Source organism: Equus przewalskii, chromosome 10 (genome assembly GCF_037783145.1).
Source record: "Equus przewalskii isolate Varuska chromosome 10, EquPr2, whole genome shotgun sequence".
Lineage (NCBI taxonomy): Eukaryota > Metazoa > Chordata > Mammalia > Perissodactyla > Equidae > Equus > Equus przewalskii.
Window position 1 is genome coordinate 43,616,919 of NC_091840.1, and position 18,287 is coordinate 43,635,205.

At 41.3% G+C, this 18,287-nt stretch overlaps 1 protein-coding gene across 7 annotated transcripts in view; it reads left to right on the top strand.

Annotated features, from left to right (window-relative positions):
- EFCAB5 (EF-hand calcium binding domain 5) overlaps positions 1 to 18,287 on the top strand; it is a 142,579-nt gene that overhangs the window by 116,432 nt on the left and 7,860 nt on the right. For all 7 annotated transcript variants that reach the window (XM_070562804.1, XM_070562805.1, XM_070562799.1 and 4 more), the window contains 5 exons: positions 1,821 to 1,973; positions 8,777 to 8,880; positions 10,631 to 10,884; positions 12,296 to 12,582; positions 12,937 to 13,033. In XM_070562804.1, coding sequence (XP_070418905.1) covers positions 1,821 to 1,973; positions 8,777 to 8,880; positions 10,631 to 10,884; positions 12,296 to 12,582; positions 12,937 to 13,033 — 895 coding nt within the window. The remainder of the gene's footprint in view (positions 1 to 1,820; positions 1,974 to 8,776; positions 8,881 to 10,630; positions 10,885 to 12,295; positions 12,583 to 12,936; positions 13,034 to 18,287) is intronic.

The window sequence follows — 18,287 nt, forward strand, 5'->3', positions numbered from 1 at the left end:
CTCCTCCAGGGAGGGCTGCGTACCTTAGGGTGGCTCCCACCTGGCCAGCTGAGAAGCTCCACTGCTCCCAAAGGTGGCTTTTTTCCTCTCCGACTGGAATTACTGCCTCTTCTGCCTTCGTCAGGACTGTCCCTTGTTGTGGGGGTGCTTTTTATCCAGTTTTCAGTTTTCAATCCAGAGTAATTCTTCCAAAAATTGTTATAACCTGGTTGTGTTAGTGGGAGGAGGCGAGTTCAACATCTGCTCACACCGCCATCTTGACGAGATCTCTCTCCTTCTATACTTTTTAAAAAACAAAAGGTGAAATCCGAGGAGAGTAAAGCTATGTATATAGATAGTGTCATCATGTTTGTTCCTGTTCTCTGTGTGTATGTATCAGTCTTTGGAGAGGTTCCCCGTTACACATGGAAGGACTCTCAGCCTCACTTGCACATTTCTGGGAAGATTGTTAATATATGTCCCCTTGCATTAATCCTAGGAAGAGCATTTTATGCTGTAGAACTGAAGTCCAACTATTAGACCACTAACTAAGAACCACAAAGTAGGAATGAACTTTTAGAAGGGACATGTTTATGTTTCATTAATTATAGTATCTAGAAATTCTTAGCTCTTTCCCCAAATGGCGTTAAATATGACATGCATTCTGATAGCTCTTGATTTCAGCATTAGAATTTTTGAGGATTAAGAATGAAGGAAAAAGCCTAAATGTTTCTTGAGTATTCATGTTTGCAAATTAGGTCACAAAAAGGATAGGCACTTTTAAGACCATGAAATAACTGGACCATTTCTACGAGCATTTTAATTTAATTTTATGAATAGAAATTGCAATGAAGGAAGATTGAAAGCCTTTATGGAGGCAATGGATTGAGATGTAGCAGCAATCAGGTACTGGCGATGCTCTTTTCATTTGTTCCCCTGTAAGACTCTGGCTCTTTCTATCTACTTTTATTTTCAATTTTCTCTTCCCACCTACCGGATCTATAACTGAGGAAAGTCGTAGAATATTTCTCTCTGTACATCTTTTTAATAATAAGATTTAATCACATCTGATATAAGAATGATGTGAAGACATTATGAAGCAAAATGGAAGAGTATGGAGTTATCAGTAGGTGAACTAAAATAGTCTTGTTAGGGAACATGTCAAAATGAATTATAAATTGACTGTCTAGTCCTTGGAGGTAAAGGCTCCTGGGTTACCCTAAGATACTTTGGGTACTAATATAAAATACATATATTTTTGAGGAATTTGTGGTTCCTTGAGTTTCTTGATGATAAGATCACAGATGAGCTCTAAGGACTTCCTATCCCTTCTCTGTGGAACAGGCTCTCTTTATGACTATAAGAAGACTGTGTGATCTAGTATGTTGCAGGTCTTGGAAGCCCACACATCCTGTACTGCTGATCTGATGACAGTAGTCATGTAAAGATGCAGATATTAATATTGCATCAGATCAGGGTAGCTCCTACCCATCTGCCCAAGGCTGGCATTAGTTCTTGGCCTTTAAACATTTTTTCTCATTTCAAAGTTTGCCTTGTTCTTCTGACACTGTTCTCTGATAGCACAGATCACAAATTTCCCTGGATGGTTATCGGGAAACATAGTAAGTTATGTGGATCTTGTGGTAGGGCTTTCCTTACACCTTTGATTTCTTGATGGTCCTTTTTTCACAGTAGAATTTGGAACACTGCATTTTGAGAACTGATGAATAATTAGTAGGGAGTAGATTATTTTTAATTAGAAAGATAATCTAATCCATGCATTACTAATTATTTTGTTATTTTAAAAAGGAAAAGGCCATTTAAATTTTCTGTCTCTACAGGGTGTTGCCAATGCCTTTAGTGCTGCCTATCACTACGTCCACAGCCGGGAGCACATCCTGCATGTTGTGATCACTGGCATCGGCTGGCTCTATGACGTCACACCTAGCATCTCTGCCATCACTACGTACTTCATTGAGCCTAGCCCAGAGCAGGTAGGCAAGGCCGGTCAATGTAAGACCTACTCAGGGTAACAGAATTTCTAGATGTTATTGTCTTGCTAATATTTCAAAACTATGTATAGTCAGCTATTAGGCTAACTGGGGACATATTTCCCATGATGCCAACTCAAGATCCTTGGTTGTGAGTGGCAGAAATCCACCTCAAACTGCCTTAGGCAAAAGGGAGAATTGATTTACTTATGTGACCAAAATGCAGAAAGGGCAGGAAGGAGTCAAGCTGGCTTCAAAGATGACCAGATCCAGGGATTCAATACTATCAGGGCTTTCTCATGTTCTTTCTCTCCCCAGTTCTCCTGTTTGCTTCTCTCCGCACATTAACTTTGTCCTTCTGGCTAAAGATGGGCTTTCTCCACAGGGCAAGCCAGATGCTTAGTAACTAGAAAAGAATCTTTCCTTCTTGTTCCAATTTGGAAAACATAAGAAAGAAAACTCTTTTTGATCTGTTTCAAGATATGCTCCCCTGGCCAGGGTGGGGAGTTTACAGTAACTGGCAGCCACCACCATAATCATATGGGTGAAGTGGGAAGGGATGAAGCACTGCTCTTTTGGAAAGACACAATTACATCACACCAATTCTTTTTTTAAAGGCCCCATGTCTATAAAGTGATGAGTTTTTGCTGAATGTTTGCTTTGCTTCTTTACACTTAATATTAATGTTAGGACTTTTCATATGATGAGAATGGATGGAAAGGTGCCTTCCTTTCAAGAAGGCTAAACAACTCTACATGGTGCCTAATTAGGTGGTGGCAGCACCTTGGTTGTCTCCCAGTCAGTTGGCTTGCCCTCCACAGGTGCCTCTCCCCTTTCCTGCTGTCTTCTTTTCCTTCCTGCCTGCCAGGCCCCTGCTTCCCTTCCTCAGTGGTTAGACCAAACTGATGAGTCCTTGTCCAAAGAGGGCAGAATCACGGAGCTCTCTGATGGGGTGACCAGGCCAAGGAGGTGGAGAACACCTAGACATGGGTGCTGCTCCTGGGAGTGGGAGCCTCCAAGTGCCCTCGAAACTGCGGTGGACTCCCCAGCGTGTATGTGTGTGCCAGGGCAGGGGGGGATGCGTGAGGACCATTTAGTGTGAGGGGCAGACTGCCAGGTCCAATAGGCCACAGTTGCAGTGGGCCTGAAGTGTGTAGTGTCTAGGAAGGATTCCTCTTGGCCAGTGTCTCACCATACTTAAGTACCACCTTATGGGGCCTCAAGGGAAACGACACCTGGGGCACCATGGAGAAGGTTAAAATTGCCCATAGCAGTCAGCAAGAAGCATGGCTTTAGGGGCATGTAGTTTCAGAATCACAGTGCTGAGGAGACGACCACAAAGGTTTCAATCCGTCTGACCCAGGGCCATCTTATGGAGGTGGAGATCATCCCCAAAGGGAAGAAGGGAGGAGAGCGGGACCACTCAACACCAGGGCCTGAGTAGGGTCACAGCAGGGCAGAGACCACCAGTACAGCTTGACCAAGGCTGTAGTCAGGGGTTTGTCCTGGGGGAAGACACTACGGTGAGGTTTTTGTGTTAAAAATGGCTGAGAGTGGCTGGAGGGATACCTTTTATCAAGCACTCAACTATGGTAACTTCCTAAGCCTCCGCCTTCCTTTTCTGCAGCCCCTCCAGATCTACTGTCCTCTCTTCTCCAGCCTGCTCTGTGCCTCAGAAAGTAGACTTAATCAATGGGCTCCTTGGCCTTTTAGCTTCTGCTTAGGTTTGTCCACTGAGAGGCACCAATAGGAGATAGGAGATTGAGGCTGGAGTATTTATGCTTTTGGTTCGCTGCCAAGTTGCTGTGGGTTGGTTGTGATCTTCCTCTAGAGGCCACTGTACCTTTAGTCAAGTGGCCCTCTCCATATAGCTGCCTTCTCCAGGTTCTGGTAATTGCTTCCTCTCCTTCTCTTTTCAGGCTAAGAGTGGTAACAGCTTCCCATTGTTACTAGGCCTGAAATTCTAAACACTGCCATGCCTTCATAAATAGCCTCTTTATTAAACTCTCTTCAAATTTCCTAGTTCTGTTTCCTCTGACACCCTGACTGACACAAATTATAAAGTAGATTCTGAGATACTCCCCCTCCCCTCATGCTGAGGTTCCTCTAAGGTACAGAGTCATGGAGGAAAAACAATTCTTGCTTGTTGACAACACCTATAGGAAAGTAGGATATCCAAATTCTCTTAGGCATGAAACTCAAGCTATCTATTTTATTATGAATAATAAATATTATTATTATTATTATTATTTAGTTAGTTTATCACCCAAAAGCACCTATGTCTAGCTATTTCTTTGGAGTAGTGAATTTGCTAAATAGATAACTGTGGTAGGCAGAATAATGAGCCTGTGAATATGTTACCTTAGTGGCAAAAAGGACTTTGCAGATGTGATTAAGAATAAGGGCTTTGAGATAGGGAGAGTAGCCTGGATTATCCAGGTGGGCTCAATCTAATCATATGAGTCCTTGAAAACAGAGCATGTTTGCTGAAACTTTTTCCCTGAAAGATGAGAGAATGGGAGAAGAGTCAGAGAGATGGCAGTGTGAGAAAGATTTGACACCCATTGCTGGCTCTGAGATATACAGGGCTGTATACAAAGACCAAAGGTCTCTAGCAGCTAAGGGTAGCCCCCAGCTGACAGCTGGCAAGCAAACCAAGACTCAGCCTTTTATTTCCCTGAGGTCTTTGAGAGAGACAAGTGGCTAACACATGTGCCTAGTTTGCTATCTAAGTCATATCGATGTAGGCTGTTGAAAAAACAAAAGCAAGATATTAGCCAGGGATTTCTGCTTTCAACTTCATCTTTTCTAAGGCAATAAAGACTTTCTGCTTGAATGAGAAGGAAGAGGTGAGGGGGGAGACTATCAGGAGGAGGAAAAATACAATACTACAATTAATGTTTCGCATCTCACCATACATAATAGAAAGCAATTTTTTTCCTACCTCAGGGGCTTCAAAAATGCTGTTATTCTCTGTGGAACAGTCTCCCCACTTTACCTCATCACCCTTAGGTCCCACATGAAGTAAACTACAAACTTTACCAAGGGACATAAAGTTTTTTTATAAAGTAGGTCGTATCATGATTTTTTTCACAAGAAGACCATTTTTAAAAAATACAATTTCTTCCAAAAATTATTTATAAATTTAGCAAAATTCCAAGAAAAATCCCCAAGTGATTTTTTTAATTGACCAAATGATTTTAATCTTCATTGGAAGGAAGAACAAATGCATGAGAATAGCTAAGAAAATCAAGAATGAGAGGGAATTTACAATCTTGCTCTAGGGAATGATGGCTAAATGACACCAAAGGTTGGAACAATTAAGGTCAGGTTGATACTTTGACTACTGTAGAACTTTCTTACACCAAAATTACAGACAAAATAAATTGCTTTTGACAAACTGGGGGGAAATCGCCATGTATCTGACAAATGGTTAACACTATTGTACACAAATCAGTGACGTTAAAAAAAAAATCCAAAATCCAAAAGAAAAATAAGCAAAGGACAAGTCTATTAAAAAAAAACAAAACTCGTGCAAATTGTCCATCACATATGGAAAAAATGTTCAATTGTTCTCATAATGAAATAAGTACAAAATTAACTAAAAGATAACTTTTTACTTACTAAATTGAAGAAGAGTTTTTTAAACTATAATTTGAAATGTCTGTTAGACATCTAAGTGGAAATATTAAATAGGCAGTTGGATATACGAGCTTAGCATTTGAGGAGAAATCCAGGCTAGTGAATAAATGGTATTTAAAACCATGAGACTGGGTTACACAACATTATGAATGTAGTTAATGCCACTGAATTGTACACTTATGAATCGTTAAAATGATATTATACTATGTATATTCTACCAAAATAACCAAAAACAAAACAAAAAGCCATGAGACTGGATGGGATGACCAAGGGAATCAGTGAGGATAGAAAAAAAGTCTAAGGTCCGAGTCCTGAGGCACTCTAAGTGATTGGAATCGTGTGGCTCAAAATTCTATCGACCTCAACCTATAGTGTGAAACACATTTTATGTCTGACTCCTTACAAACACTTACACACACACTGGCGTGTGTACACACTTAAAACAGAAGTTTTACCAAACAATGCATACTTGTACTACATGTGATGTTTTCTGAGATTTTTCTATTCTATTTTATTTCATGCTTTAAAAAAAATGTTTGTCAGGGGCCGGCCCTGTGGCTGAGTGGTTAGGTTTGCATGCTCCACTTTGGCAGCCCAGGGTTTAGCCCGTTTGGATCCTGGGCATGGACATGGCTCATTGGGCCATGCTGAGGCAGCGTCCCACATGCCACAACTAGAAGGACCCACAACTAAAATATACAACTATGTACCAGGGGGTTTCGGGGAGAAAAAGGAAAAAATAAAATCTTCAAAAAGCAAAAATTTGTCAAAAGAGAAAAAAGTAAAAGAGGATAAATGCTAGAGGTAAATAATGTATAATAAGCAAGGTGGGAATGAATAGATATTGGAAAGGGAAAGGAAAAAAAATAACAAGCCAGTAGCAGAAGAAAGAAAAGGGGAAAAATATAATTGCTGCTCTTTATCTAAACAGTTTCCTAGGAAAGTTTAAGTAGGAGTGATTATCTCACTGCTGAATAATTGCTGAAGCATTTGCTGAGTTTATAGTTTCCTGGTCAAGTAAAAGTAAATGAAAAACAAGCTTATTTTCAGGCATATTATGATGAGCCCCTTGTTTTCTATATTATGCTTCTGGTCTAACAGCAGAAGTGGTCAATTTACACAATTTGGGGGCGGGGGGAACAGGAGAGGAATTGTTTGGTTTTAGCTAAAGATTTAAGCCTAGAAACACAGTCATAGTGAGATTCTAAAAACACTTATCAGTCTGGTATGTATAACACCAAATAACAAGCCATGGAAGAACAAATTAGGAAAGAAGCTAGAAGCCCAATTTTCATGTGAGGTAATCTTTACGGTTTGCTAAGTATTCTGTTGAGAACATTTCATCTAAAGAGTTGGGTAGAATGCTTGAGGTCAAGGAGTGCAGACGCAAGAGAAAAGTTTCATGTTACAAAGCAGCTGTCCTTCCAGCACTGTTCCTTGTGGAGCCCCTGTGGGTCCTATTGCCATAGTTTCCCTTTTAATCAAAGAATTCATTTTTAAAGGAGGGCATAAAAACCCCTCTTTACTTCTCCCAACTGAATTTTTTCTTTCCTACAGTTTAGTGTATTTTACAGAATATGTTAATATTACTTTCTTATTAACAAACTAGTGTATGGGGGGAAGAGATTTCCTCTACCAACTATAGGTCCTTCTGGCCAGGCTATGAATTAAATTCACATGAGACAGAACAACAGGAGAAAATTAAACAAAGCTTTATAACATGTATACAGGGCAGAGACCCAGGAAAACTGAGTAACTCACCAAAATGGCAGAGGTGCTCATCTTAAATACCATCTTCAGCTACAGACAAAGGATGTTGGGGGTGGGGGGACTCAGTTATGGGAGATTACCAGAAAAGTACACTAAATGAGAGTAAGGTTATTCTGCAGATTTAAGTCCTTGCCTTCTGCATTAAGAATTTTTAGAGATAAGGTCATCCTCCCTCTTCTTTCTGGTACAGAGTGGGAGACACCTTTACAGATGGAGATTTCCCTTACAAATGTAAATATCTCTTACAAAGGGTAATTTTCTACTTTTCAGAGTTTCTCTCATGTCTGCAGTTTTTAAAAGTAACCAGCCCGAGGGGCTGGCCCCGTGGCCGAGTGGTTAAGTTCGTGCGCTCCGCTGCAGGCGGCCCAGTGTTTCGTTGGTTTGAATCCTGGGCGCCGACATGGCACTGCTCGTCAGACCACGCTGAGGCAGCGTCCCACATGCCACAACTAGAAGGACCCACAACGAAGAATCTACAACTATGTACCGGGGGGCTTTGGGGAGAAAAAGGAAAAAATAAAATCTTAAAAAAAAAAAAAAGTAACCAGCCCGAAATAATCCTCATGCCAAAGAGACATACCTTGGGGTGGCCAATTCCAGTCCCCTACACTAGTCTCTACCAAAAAAAAAAAGTTGACCAAGACTCATTAGTCCAAACTCATCAAATTGTGTACATTAAATATACGCATTTTTTAATATATCAATTATACCTCAATAAAGCTATTTTTAAAAAGACATGAAAATATTTTTATAACCCATATGTAGGTTATAAGTTACAGTCTGAAAACCTCTTAGAGGGGAAGGAGACAAAGAAAAAGAAGCAAGGAGAATGAGAGAAGTATTTAGTGAGGTAGGAGGAAAACCCAGAGAGATTGGTGTTCCAAAAGCCAAGTGAAAAAAGTATATCCAGAAGGGACTTGTACACGGCATCAAATGCTGATGAGAGGTGGAGGAAGATGAGGATTAGGGATCAACCAATCTATTTGACAAGGAGAGAGTCACCAGTAACCTTGACAAGAACAGTTTTAGTGAAGCAGTGAAGAACAAAGGCCTCACTGGAGAATATTTTTTATTGTACTTAATTTCTTTGAATTTTCTGTATTTTCCAAATGTTCTACAAGGCACTTTTAACATCAGAAAAATAATATAAACACAATTTTATCACAGTTATAAAAAATAAGTTGGTACATTTAAAAGAATCTTGCATTTTGAAAATTTCCTCTTGTGGAACACCTCATCCTTAATGGTACTGAATAAGTAAAAATGTCACTGTACTTCAAACTAGAGCTCATCTAAACTTTTCTAATTTTTTCCCTGTTTGTCCTCAAAAGCTTTAATGAGAATACGAGGTCTAATTATTCTTCCCTGTAATGAAATCTCTTTCTCTTTTCAAGGATTCAGACTACGTTTTATGCAATATGATGGTTACAGGGCCCCTAGGCCTAACAGAAATCCACAGGAATCCTCCTATCATCTTCAGGAAGACATGTATCTTTAGGTATGAGACACATCTTCGTGTCTGTTTTGTTTGACTGCCAGAACACACCCTTCCTGGTGTGACAGTAGATCTGAGTGACACAGCTTTTGCCTCTTAGTATGTATACACTGACTCTCATTCTGATTGAGTTTTAAAGAAAAATTCCTGTCTGCATGGGACATATTAACTCCTTCCCCCTCAAGTCCTTTCTAAAACAGATTTCATTGGTATTTTATATTAAGATTCCATGTTTTTAAGCATGATAGTGTTTTATTTTCTATGATTTTCTTATAAACATGAAATTCACCAAAACCCATCAGGAATGTGAAAAATACATCCACCTCACTTATCAGAGCTCATCTTAATGTTAGCTAGCCTGTGAACATGTATTTTTTAGTTAAAGAAGACAAGGTGGGGCAAAGAGAATGTTGTCTTTAATAAGTACCTAGTTCTAGATTACTCTGAATGCCTCCCACCTGTGGAAGGCAAGGAACACTATTAAACTGTGGACAGATGCAAAACAGATCTTAGCTGAGAACACACCTATTGCAAAAGGGACCAACTGCTTCTTAGAGGGTCAGTGTAGTTGAGTAGGCAGTAACCTATTTGGGACTGTAGGATAATTTGACATTTAAGTACCTATGTTAATTAAATTTTAGTTTGGCCTCATACCAGAATGATCATTCAGTTTTAAGCTTTTTTCCACATAGTTGTTCCCTGTGCTGGTCAAGAGTTTTACTGGAGTCCTTGTTACACCCAGACTCATACTTTGGATTCCTGAGTGTAACTCAGAGCAGGTGTCTTTTGAGGAACTCTGTTGACCAATCAGCTTTATCGTTATGCCTGGAAGGTTTAGCGTGATGCATCATTACTGTGGTTATCATAAAGACACAAAGTGGCGGCTCAGCAGCACGGAGGGGTGGGAATAGCAAAGGGAGGACATAATCCTACCTGTCATTATGGGATTGATATTATAAACCATAAATGTGCTTTTTGAGGCTATGCAAAGCACCAACATTTTTACAAATACCTCAAAGGAATGACATCTCAATATCAGTGTAAATAGGAAAAGAAGAAAATAGATGAAAAGAGATGTGTCTATACCTCAGTAGAGAAAGAAGCAGCCACTGCATTTCTGTGAAAACCTCAGGCCCCTTACTGAAGCAGATATTGTCGATGCCCTGTCCAGATTCCTGATATAGCTTTGGCACAATTTGCCTTCCAGAGCTCCCCTTGGGATCAGGCTGAGGCTAGACTTCACCTGAAGTCACATTCTTCCTTGGCTTCTGCCCCTTCCCTGTCCTGCTTTCCTCAGATCCTTACACGTTCTCCTGAGAGCACTCCCTCAATCAATTATTTGCATAAGCACCCCTGTCTCAGGCTCTGCTTCTAGGGAACCTGACCTAACACACTCATCGTTCCCCTAGGCATTCAACCAATACTTATTGGACAATATGTAAACAAAAAACGAATACCTTTAGATAAGTGGAAGTACAGTAAAGACAATAAAGCAGAGGATCATGGTGGAGCATGACTCAGGAGCTGCGGATTGCATGGTCAGGGAAGCCTTCTCTGTAAGGAGATGGATGAGCTGAGGGAGAGAGTCCTCTGAAATCAAGGAGGGGAGGGGTCCAGGCAGATGAAACGACAACGAGGGCCAGTGTGGTTAGAGTGTAATAGGCACAGAAGAGAGCAATCCAATATATTTGGGTGCAATGTCATGAACAGGCTGATGTTTTATATCCTTATGCTTATTTGGTTTTGATTTCAGAGATTTCCTCTTTAAATGTACAGACAGTTCAGAAGTTGTTTTGGCCTCTGTCTGTGGAGAAAACCACCTAGCAATTCCACTTCGCGAGAGAACAGGAGAGGCTTTGGGAGTTCTCGATTTTAACATTGGCAAGAGTAGGATGTTGTTGTACCGAGAATTTAAAGATCTTCAGAAAATGATAAAGGTGATCCAAGCTGCCTGCTATCAAATACTCGGCGAATTATCTGGAGAAATAAAGAAAAACTACATCTTAGGTATTGTGAATGTGGCAACAGTCTGGATCATGGGTTTAATAAGTTTTGGGGAAAGCATAGACAATGAAATGAAGGATGCATTTTATAAAATGAATTGTTATAATATACAAATCTTTCCACATGAAAGGAATTCCCTCATGCAGTCTTGGGCTGATGAGTATGGTCTATAAATGAGAGCAACGGGTAAGGAATCACATTTTCTTGGCGAGAATCATATGGTTTTAGAACTGGAAGGACTCATAAAGGCAATATAGAACCAGCATTTATTAAATGCCACATCATGTATCAAGCACTTTAATTACATTCTTTCAGTTACTCCTTACCATCACTCTGTGAGGCGAACGGTGATACCCTATTTTACAGGTGAGGAAAGTCAAGTTCAGAGAAACAAAGCAACTTGCACAAATCACACAATTAACAAGGGGTGAAGGCTGGATTTGCACCCCAGTTTGGGTGCTCTTTCCACGATATCAGACAGCATCCACTCATTGGAACCTCTCGTTTTACAGATAAAGAAGCGAAAGCCCCTCGTAGTAAAGGTCCAATAGCAAGCTAGTGGCAGAGCCAAGACCTGACCCCGATCCTTGTGATTTCACATCCCCTAGGCTACTCTTAGCACAAAACCAGTGTGGGCAGAAGGCAGGGAAGAAGGAAGCATAGAAACCTTTGGCTACCTGGAATGGAGTGAATAGAATTAGAAGAGTAACACTGTGTGTGGTTAAGCTGAACATTTTCTAGCTATTACACAGGTGGGATAAGGAAAAAAAGAAAGAAGAAAATGTATGTCTTTTGAACGTCCACTATGTGTAAGGCCTGAGGCTAAGCGCTTTTACTTATATCATCTCATTTAACTCCCACAGCTCACCAGGGAAGTAGGGATCAGCCCCATTCTCACAGAAAAGGAAAAGGAGCTTCAGAGAGACAACAGAACTATAAGGGGGAGAGTAGATTTTCAAACTGAGGTCTGACTCCAAAACCCAAGTTTTCACCTTTCCTCAAAGCCTCTTTCTGTGAGCTTCACCAGGTGTAATTCTATTTCTGCCTTTTGATTTCATGACTAGAGGAACTAACATTGTTTAAAACCATGGGATATGAAAAAGTAATGTGTGGGGGCCAACCCAGTGGCATAGTAGTTAAGTTCGCACACTCCACTTCAGGGCCCAGGGTTCGCTGGTTCAGATCCTGGGAGCAGACCTACACACTGCTCCTCAACCCATGCTGCAGCAGTGTCCCGCATACAAAGTGGAGGAAGATTGGCACAAATGTTAGCTCAGCGACAATCTTCCTCAAGCAAAAAGAGGAAGATTGGCAACAAATGTTACCTCAGAGCTAATCTTCCTCGCCAAAAAAAAAAAAAAAAAAGTAATATGTGTACTGAACAACAATGTGGGATGTCATTCTGTTATTCCAGAGATTGAACATGCAGGAGAAGTCCAGCGAGCAGGAGTTCTCTTCTTCCGAATCATGCTGAAAGAGCTGCAAGAAAGCCTCCAACTGCTTACCTCCATGGACTTTGTATCTCTCTTGCTCTATGATTATAATCCTCCAAGAGAGTCGAAATCTCCACCGGACAGCAAATCCCAGGAATTGGAAGCCAATGCAAAATTAGTACATGACATCCTAATAGCGGTTATCTTATTCTTTCATCCAGAGTTGGAATCATCAGGTGACTTAGAAAATTGGGATAAGTGTAAACTGGTAAGTTTTTTTTTAAAGTACTCTTTTTATTGAAGAATAACTCACACAAGTTTAGGTCATAAGCATACAAGTGTAAGAATTTTTACACAATGAACATTTGTAACTAGACTCTAGATCAAGAAACAGAACATTAGTGGCATCCCAAAAGCCCCCCTTTGTACCCTCTCCCATCACCCGCCACCCCCCCACACACACACATACTCACCCCAAGGCTGACCAGAATCCTGACTTCTAACGCCTTAGATTGGTTTTGCTTGTTTTAAAATTTGTACCAATGGAATTACGTAAACTGATGAGTTTGGCACTCTACTTCCACGTGCTGGTGCTCCCATAACTTCTGTTCTTTGTTTACAGTATGTTAACAGATACTTAGTGGAGAATGTCTGTGCCTTTGATCCAACTGCTAAGCATGTGAAAGTTAATTTACAGCTCATTGATGAATATATCAGAGGTAAATTTCCACTGAATTATGATCTAAATCTATACTAACAGCAATAAAACACAGTTGTAATCCAGATGTTTTTATTAGAATGAAGCAAGTGGCTAATAAATTCATTTTTTAGCAAAAAAAATAGTTCTGATTATAGTCTCCTAAAAGGAAGGACACTGTCTATAATCCACTGCATTCTGGAATAACTGTCTATGCCACACATATGAGAATTCAGAAGCACATCTATCTCCAAGTTATTGACTACATTTGCTTTATTTATTAAAAAACAAAAGCGAATAAGGGTTGCGGTGAAGATAGGAAACAAGTATATTTAGCAAAAAGGCTTTATTATCTTTGGTTTCAATGAAGAACTCAAGAAAATAAGAGCTCATGAGTCTTTATAGACTAGTAATGTAGAGTTTTTGGAGGAGGGCAATCAGCAGGAATTGAGAGCAGCGAGGCTCCCAGGCTGAAGAAGGCGATGAGCTCTTTGGCCACAGAGAATCGGCCACATACAAGAGTAAAATATCCAAGCACTCATTCCCCCATGGATGTGTATTACCCCATCAGAGACCTCAGGTCATTTATGTGAATGGAACAGTGAGGAATAAATTTAAAGTTTGCTTCTCTTTTGTTTCTCATGAAAAACTAATCATTAATCAGGAAAATGGCTCTGTAGAAGTTGCTCACTAAACCTGCCCCTCCCCTCCCCCTCTCCTACTCTCCATGGAGACTCTGGACCAAGTCAGAAGGGTATCTGGACTCCAGTGATACATATATCAAGCTGAGAGGCTCAGAACCAGAGAGACTCCCAGGACAAGAGGAAGGCAAAGGCAACCCAGAGGAAGACAACCACGCTCCTCACGGTGTCTGTGGCAGCGAAAGCATGTCGCACAGGGGAAGCATGTAGCAGTGAGCCAGGGTAGATGGATGAGAGAGAGATATCTGGCCTAGGAAGGTGAGATACTCCCCTAAGTTTGGGAGTCCTAGAGAATAGGAGAGAGCGTGAGATTCAAATAAAAGTTAACATGAGTTAACGTGGACTATGAGTGATGTGAGTAAAGATTAGGAGTTCTATTTGGAATGGATTCTACTGGAGCCTCACAGCTCTGGGCTGACTCACAAGAGCCTCTGGATTCATAGGTGTTATAGGGATCACTTCTTCTAGGTGCTATTCAAGGGAAACAGCAACAACAAAAATGAATACTTGTTCACTACACACTTGTATATACTTGGCCTATACGTGTTCACTGTTCACTGAGAACTTAAAAAATCTGGAAGAAATGTTTTCTATCTCAGTGCCTAGTTGCTGATCTTCCCTCTGGAGTAGATTTAGTCCTTACCATGAGCCCTAGCACCCCTCCTCCATTTGTGACCAGTTTGTCTAGTTGACATTCTCCCTGAGCCCCTATCCACTTTGGTCCCCACCCAACCTGCCAATCCCTTGGCCTAGAGCCAGACCCTGCTGCTAAGGTCACTTGTGTCCTCTGAGACTGATGCTCCCCTTCTTGGGCAAGGACTCAGGCCCTCACCAGTCCCTCTGTCAGACAGGAGCTGTGGTTGAGGAGCATGCTCCTCCACTCTCTACCTTGTAGCTGTGTTCAGGAATTGGCTCTCAGCCCTTAACAAGCCCATCCCCAGACAAAGGCATCTTCTGTGGCATTGCACCAATGCTTCAAGAGAATCTCTTCAGGCTCCACCTCTGATTTGCCTTATCAGAGCTTCCTCCTCTTGCCATGTAAAGCTCCTTTGTTTCAGAAAACATGCAAATTTCTGTTTCCTCTGCTTGACCCTACTTTGAACTGTGCTAGCTGATTCCTGAGCAGCCTTGATCGCCAATGCTCCCCACCACTTTCTCTTTTCCAACAGTGTCCTCAGGTGGCAGGAATTCCAACTGCAGTTAACAGAGCTGGATTCAGTCAGAAGCCAATAGTCCCTAGGCTCCCCTGCCACTACCACCAAGCCTTGAGCATTATCACAGTCTCTGCAGCAATCAAGAAAGTTCGTAGGCCACCCAGATACCAACCCTCTCTCTTTCAGATGCAATTGTTTCAGGAAATTCTAAACTCCCAAATTGGGGAAAGGAAGGGGAACTCTGGATTACCTTTCTGTTTGTGCCAAAAAGAGAGAAATCTTCTGGCAGGGTAATCTGTTGCTCAAAGTTTATCTGAGCCTTCTAGCAGTATTAAGGCTCTTACTCAATGATCTCACCCTGTATGAAATGCCACCAACAATATCTGTAGGTTCTGCTCAGGATGAGGAGGGACTGTTAGCATAGCTCCTAACCCACCAAGCCTTCCAAACTAATGCTTTTGCCTGGAAGATAGAATTAGGGCTGGTGATTTGCCTACACTTTCTTGGGGCTTCTGCTGTCAACTCTCACCTCACTTCATTCTAGTTCTAGAGAAGCGTATTTTTGTGTGTGTGTTTAGAAAAGGTATGCTTTATTTTTTTCCCAGTTTTATTGAGATAATGACATAAAACATTATATTAGTTTAAGGTGTTACAACATAGTGATTTGATGTATGTATATATAGTGAAATGATCAGTACAATAGGTTTAGTTAACATCCATCACCTCACATAGTTACTAACTTTTTTTCTTGTGATGAGAACTTTTAAGGTCTACTCTCTTTGCAACTTTCAAATATACAACACAATATTGTTAACTATAGTGACAAGGCTGTACATTACACTCCCAAACTTCATTTATCTTATAACTGGAAGTTTGTACCTTTTAATCACCCTCACCTATTTTCCCCATCCCGCAATCCTCACCTCTGGTGACCACCAATCTGTTCTCTGTTTCTGTGAGTTCAGTTTTTTTTAGATTCCACATAAAAGTGAGATCAGACAGTATTTGTCTTTCTCTGTCTGACGTATTTCACTTAGTATAATGCCCTCAAGCTCCATCCATGTTATTGCAAATGGTAAGATTTCCTTCTTTTTTATGGCTGAATAATGCTCCATTGTGTATATATATATATATGTCACATTTTCTTTATCTATTCATCTATAGATGGATATTTAGATTGTTTCCTTGTCTGGGCTATCGTAAATAATGCTACAATGAAAATGGGGGTGCTGATATCTCTTCAAGATAGTGATTTCACTTCCTTTAGATATACACCCAGAAGCAGAATTGCTGGATCATATGGTAGTTCTATTTCTATGTTTTGAGGAACCTCCATACTGTTTTCCATAATGGTTATACCAATTTACATTCCCACCAACAGTGCACAAGTGTTCTTTTTTCTCCACAGCCTTGCCAACGCTTGTTATTTCTTGTCTGTTTGACAATAGTCATTCTAACAGATGTGATATGCTATCTCATTGTGGTTTTGATTTGCATTTCTAGAAAGGGATATTTTGTATTCTGGTGGAATTCCAGGCAGTTGTGTCCCACTATTAGATTGAGGCAGTCATCTGTGAAGGAGCATTGGGCAGCTTTGTTCAGCAGGCTGGGCTTCCCAAGGCTGTGCCATTGCATGTGAACCTTGCTGACATACTTCCCTATGGGGGACCGAATGACTCCAGTGACCACTCCCAGACAGCTGTGCCTGCAATAGCACATCAATAGCCTGCAAACCTCTGTCACTCTACCTAAAGTACTCCCAGTAGTTGGCTTCTTCTCCTTGAAGACTCATGACCAGACCACCTTCTCAAGGATCTGTTCTTCCTACTCTACTTTGGACCTCTACAGCCAGCCTCACCTGGTCTTTTTCTAGGGTGCTCCATACCTTCCCAAGTTCCCCTGCCAGGGGCTTTGGACAGATGTTGTCTACTAGAAACTGTTATCAGATCAAGAGGCAGGAAAAGCTGTCTCCTACCGCAAGTGTGACCAGAATCACTTTGCTATGTAGAACCTGTATTTCTTCCAATTGGCCATACTTCCTCCCCACGCTTAAATCCAAGGGTCTATATGTCCACAGACACTAGTCTCAGCAGGAGTTCCCCAGGCCCTCCACTGTTCCTGCAAGAGCCCCAGGGCTCCTCCTCTGCCAAAGCAGCCAGAGCCTCAGTGCTATCACTCTCTACAAAGAAACTCACCAGCTTCCTCAATAAAACACCATCATGATCCTCTGTGGATGACCATGGAGGGAGATGAGATGCCCAGCCTTCAGGAGAAAGGACTGATGGACTCACAGCCATGATTAACTCTTGTCCTCAAGATTCACCTGTCCTGGAGATCTTTCCCTAAATGCTACTGCCACTGCCATTGTGGCTCAAGCGAGTTCTGTCTCCATCCCTCTCCATTCCAACACTACACAGCTGAAGATCAGACAGGAACCTTTCACAAGATTCTACCAACCATCCAGAAATAACAAATGTGAATACGGCATAGAACTGAATCTGCAACTGTGATGATGTGCCTGGTTCTTTTAGAGGAGTCAGAGTGAAATGGACAAGACACCAAGAACATTGTTTTGTCCTGTTAATTTGGACCCTCTGTATACTGCCATTGGCTTAGATTCAGTTACAGTTCTCTACCACCTTTTTGCACCTAGTCTTCTTGGGCGGTGGTCATTTCTGGGACTCGTTGGCTCCTACTTGTAGGAAAAGAGCTGGTATCAGTTAGACCTGGTTCAACAGGGAGCCTAGAGTGTGTCATTTATGAGTGGCTCACCGATTTCAGGCTCTAGAGGAGGAAACATCCGTTGGGTTTTAGAACAGATTCCCTTTGTCCTGGCAAGAACTCTTAAAGGGCCCTTTTAGTTAAGATATTGGACAAGTACTCACTCACACGCTCTTCAGGAGACTGTTTTGGGGTTTAGAAAGGACCTGGAGCCTGGATGCTTGATTCATTTCCCATGCATGCTGACCTCTTCCATTTTCAGTTGAAGTCATCCCGGAGGGAAAAAGAAAGAAAGAAAGAGAGAGAGAGGGAGGGAGGGAGGGAAGGAAGGAAGGAAGGAAAGAAGAAAGGGAGGGAAGGAGAAAGAAAGAAAGAGAGAGAGAGAGAGAGAAAGAAAGAGAGAAAGAAAGAAAGAAAAAAAGAAAGAAAAAGAAAGAGAAAGAAAGAAAAAACAACTCAGCAAGTCTTTCTTTCCTTTATCGCTTTTTTTTTTTTTTTTTTTTTTGGTGAGGAAGATTGTCCCTGAGCTAACATCTGTGCCCATCTTGCTCTGTTTTGTATGTGGGATGCCGCCTCAGCATGGCTTGATGAGTGATAGTATAGTGATGAGTGTAGGTCCGTGCCCAGGATCCTAACCCACGAACTCCAGGCTGCAGAAGTGGAGCATGCAAACTTAACCACTATGCCACCAGGCCAGCTT